Here is a 3,104-nt window from a genome sequence, read left to right as displayed (position 1 = left end):
GCCGTTTGTTCCTTCTTTTACTTGCATTTGCATGAACAAGGTAATGCCTAGTTTAAATTCATGGGTGCATAGGCATAGGCACAAATTAGATATGGATTTGTTGGTTTGCACGTGAATGTATGCCTGTTTTATTTCATATGCCTCACTACATCCATATAATACTTATAGAAGACTTATCTATTTTGTATGTGAATATTGTGCAGCATCAAAACAAGATTTTATGAAAACATATGAGTATCCATATTTAAAAAAATAACAATATCGGTTCTGACTAAAGATGAATAGTTAACAATAATCAAGAGCAATCTTTTGTTGCTTAGGCATTATGTAGTAGGTTTGGCAAGAAAAAATCATAGAATGAGATGTAAGTAAGCTAAAAAAAATACATTAAATAAATTGGGACAAGGGAGAATCTCAAAGATTATCTACCTTCAGCTCCTCAGCCATCAATTTGTTATTTGTATTTTGAATTCCTTGTTTGATGGCAATTTTGGCAACCAAACTCTTCTCCCAGAGCTTTAGTATGGCATTCGCCAAGCCTTGATGATGTCTATTTCTCCCTTCATCAAGATAAATTCAAGAATTCAACAAGTTTGTATGAATAGTATCGTAAAAGTCATAGCATACCCTCTAAACTTTGGAATGAATAATACCTAAGGCAAAATGGCATGGAAGTCCTTTTGCTAGCTTGCGCAAATCTGTCATCTCTGAATTAGTAAGCCTTGAACGCATCCCCACGGGAAGAAGTCTAAAAGGAGGTTTATATCCAGGAATAGTTTGAGGCAACAAATCAGCATCTACAGGCAGTATCCCAGTTCCCCACCAATCAACAAATCGAGGACCCAATTCCTCAAGTAAGAGATTGTACTCTGCTTCTTCCTCAGTCATGCTTTCACCAGATTTTCTGAATATTTGAAATGATTCGATATGATTTGAATTTGAAGAAGAATCATGATCTTTTCCTTCAGCAGGTGACATAGTAGCACTTGAAACATCTGGAACAAAATATTTATTACCTTCATCCAATATCTTACTCGAGTTGGCTTCAATTTCAGAAGTTTGGAACTTGGAAGGTCGTTTATAGTTACTCCCTTGATAAACTATCATCACACTACCTGATCTCCATATAACCAATCCACCTGTTCGACTCTGATTAGAATTACATAGTGAGATACAACTGCTTTTCACATATTAAGCGTGATTATGAGCAAAAAAATTGTAAATATTAAAAAAGAGTGTTAAAAAGAAAGATAACAAATAGAGAAAGTAAAGAAATCGATATGGAGAATGAGAGATGCTACTATATTTACCACTGAATGCAATTAAAGATGGTATAGATTATATGGTTATGCCCTATCATTCTCTCATACATAAATATAATTAATTAACGTATTGATCCATTTAGTAGTAATTTATACATAACAACTCATCTCCTTTGCATGTTAACTACATGCAGTATCCCTTGTCATGCACGTCATTCCATCTTCATAATATCCGTTAGATAAAATGTCATAAATCAATGTCCATTGAGAATACATAAGAGCGATAAAAAACTTGTTGCTTCAATGTTATAATTTAAAATCTATACATGAAAATATGAAGTTAAAAATTACATCCTATATCCACCAACTAGCTTCCCTGGTATTTTTATGCAAAACCGCATGAAACTTGCCACACAACATTGACAAGATAGACAATAAGCAGCTTAAATTAAAGACTGTATTGGCACACCTTAAGAGGCTGTTTGGTATCGAATTTGGCATAAAATTTAAGCATAATTTAACATAAATCCAGCCAAACGGTTTTCGGCGCGCCCGTAAATCCAGCGACGACTTAAATCTCGGATTTACAGATTTACGACATAAATCCATGTAAATCCAGGAAAATCCGAATCCCATTCTTAGGCGGATTTAACGGGATTTACAGTTGCGCGAGTTCTCACCTGCGGCGCTCGTGTCACGAAGTTCCCGCAAGGTCTTTATGTAGATGGAAGACGCAGTTGCTTCGCCCTCAAACCCAGCCCTAGCCCTCGCATCCTTGCTCAGCCGGCATATTCCTCCACCTGTACTCTTTATGCTTCTACTAGTTTCTGTTGTATGATGTCATATTTGATTTATTATGTGTCATAGAATTATCTTAAATTTATAACTAGTGTATTGATGTAATTCAGTATTATTACTTCATATTTAAATCTCTAATTGTTTTAAATCATGGAATATGTTGCCAAACAATTTCTCATGATTTAACAGGATTTAAAGACTAAAAAGATTGTGAAAATATGATTGACTTTAGAGACTATAGCACCTTAAATGAAAATAAAGATTTTTATTTTTATCGGCGTATTAGTAAAATCGAAGTTAAAGAAACTTTAAAGAAAATGAAGTGTGGAAAAGTTGTTGGACCTGATGATATTCCAATAGAGATGTGGAAATGCTTAGGAGATGAAGAAATTTCTTGCCTTACTAAACTTTTTAATACTGTTTTGAAGACTAAAAAGATGTTAGATCAGTGGAAATTGAGTGTGTTAATTCCTATTTTTAAGACTAAAGATAATGCACAAGAGTGCGAATTATAGAGGAATTAAGTTAATGTGCCATACTTTAAAACTATGAGAGCGAGTTATGGAGCAAAGGTTGCGGCGTGATACTAATGTGATAGGAAATACTTGTTTTCAAGTATTTCCTAATCACTTTGGCAACAAATCTCAAGAACAACTGCTGTCCACAGCAGTTAAACAGCCCAAAACTGAGGAAAAACAAAGAAAAACAGCAGGAAACACGGATAAAAGACTTGTATTTTACTAATAGCTGCAAGGAAAATAGCAAAGATACAAGGATCCTCTATTCGAGAGGAGGATCACACTCTCCCAATCTCTAGAATACGGTCTAGAGCCCAAATCAACAAGAGAAAACAAGAGAAACTTCAAGACAATAACACCTAACCCTAATCCTCCCCTTTACTCTCTACTTAATGCATACAATTCAAAATTGATACAAAAGGACTTAATTACCCTCACTTCCCCTCCTTTTGGCTCCAAGAACAATTTGAATTTCAATGGACCCCACCGATTTTCCTCCCTGCCGCTTCCGCCTCCTGTTCCGCTC

General features: G+C 35.1%; 1 protein-coding gene across 2 annotated transcripts in view; it reads right to left on the bottom strand.

The window, feature by feature from the left end:
• Positions 1 to 3,104, bottom strand: part of LOC110111875 (CRM-domain containing factor CFM3, chloroplastic/mitochondrial) — a 21,421-nt gene that overhangs the window by 16,572 nt on the left and 1,745 nt on the right. For both annotated transcript variants that reach the window (XM_020843923.2, XM_020843921.2), the window contains exons 2-3: positions 654 to 1,149; positions 430 to 560 (exon numbers count right to left, since the gene is read on the bottom strand). In XM_020843923.2, coding sequence (XP_020699582.1) covers positions 430 to 560; positions 654 to 1,149 — 627 coding nt within the window. The remainder of the gene's footprint in view (positions 1 to 429; positions 561 to 653; positions 1,150 to 3,104) is intronic.

Source organism: Dendrobium catenatum, unplaced genomic scaffold, assembly GCF_001605985.2.
Source record: "Dendrobium catenatum unplaced genomic scaffold, ASM160598v2 fragScaff_scaffold_1398, whole genome shotgun sequence".
NCBI classification, from domain to species: domain Eukaryota; kingdom Viridiplantae; phylum Streptophyta; class Magnoliopsida; order Asparagales; family Orchidaceae; genus Dendrobium; species Dendrobium catenatum.
This window is presented reverse-complemented; position numbering and strand designations above follow the sequence as displayed.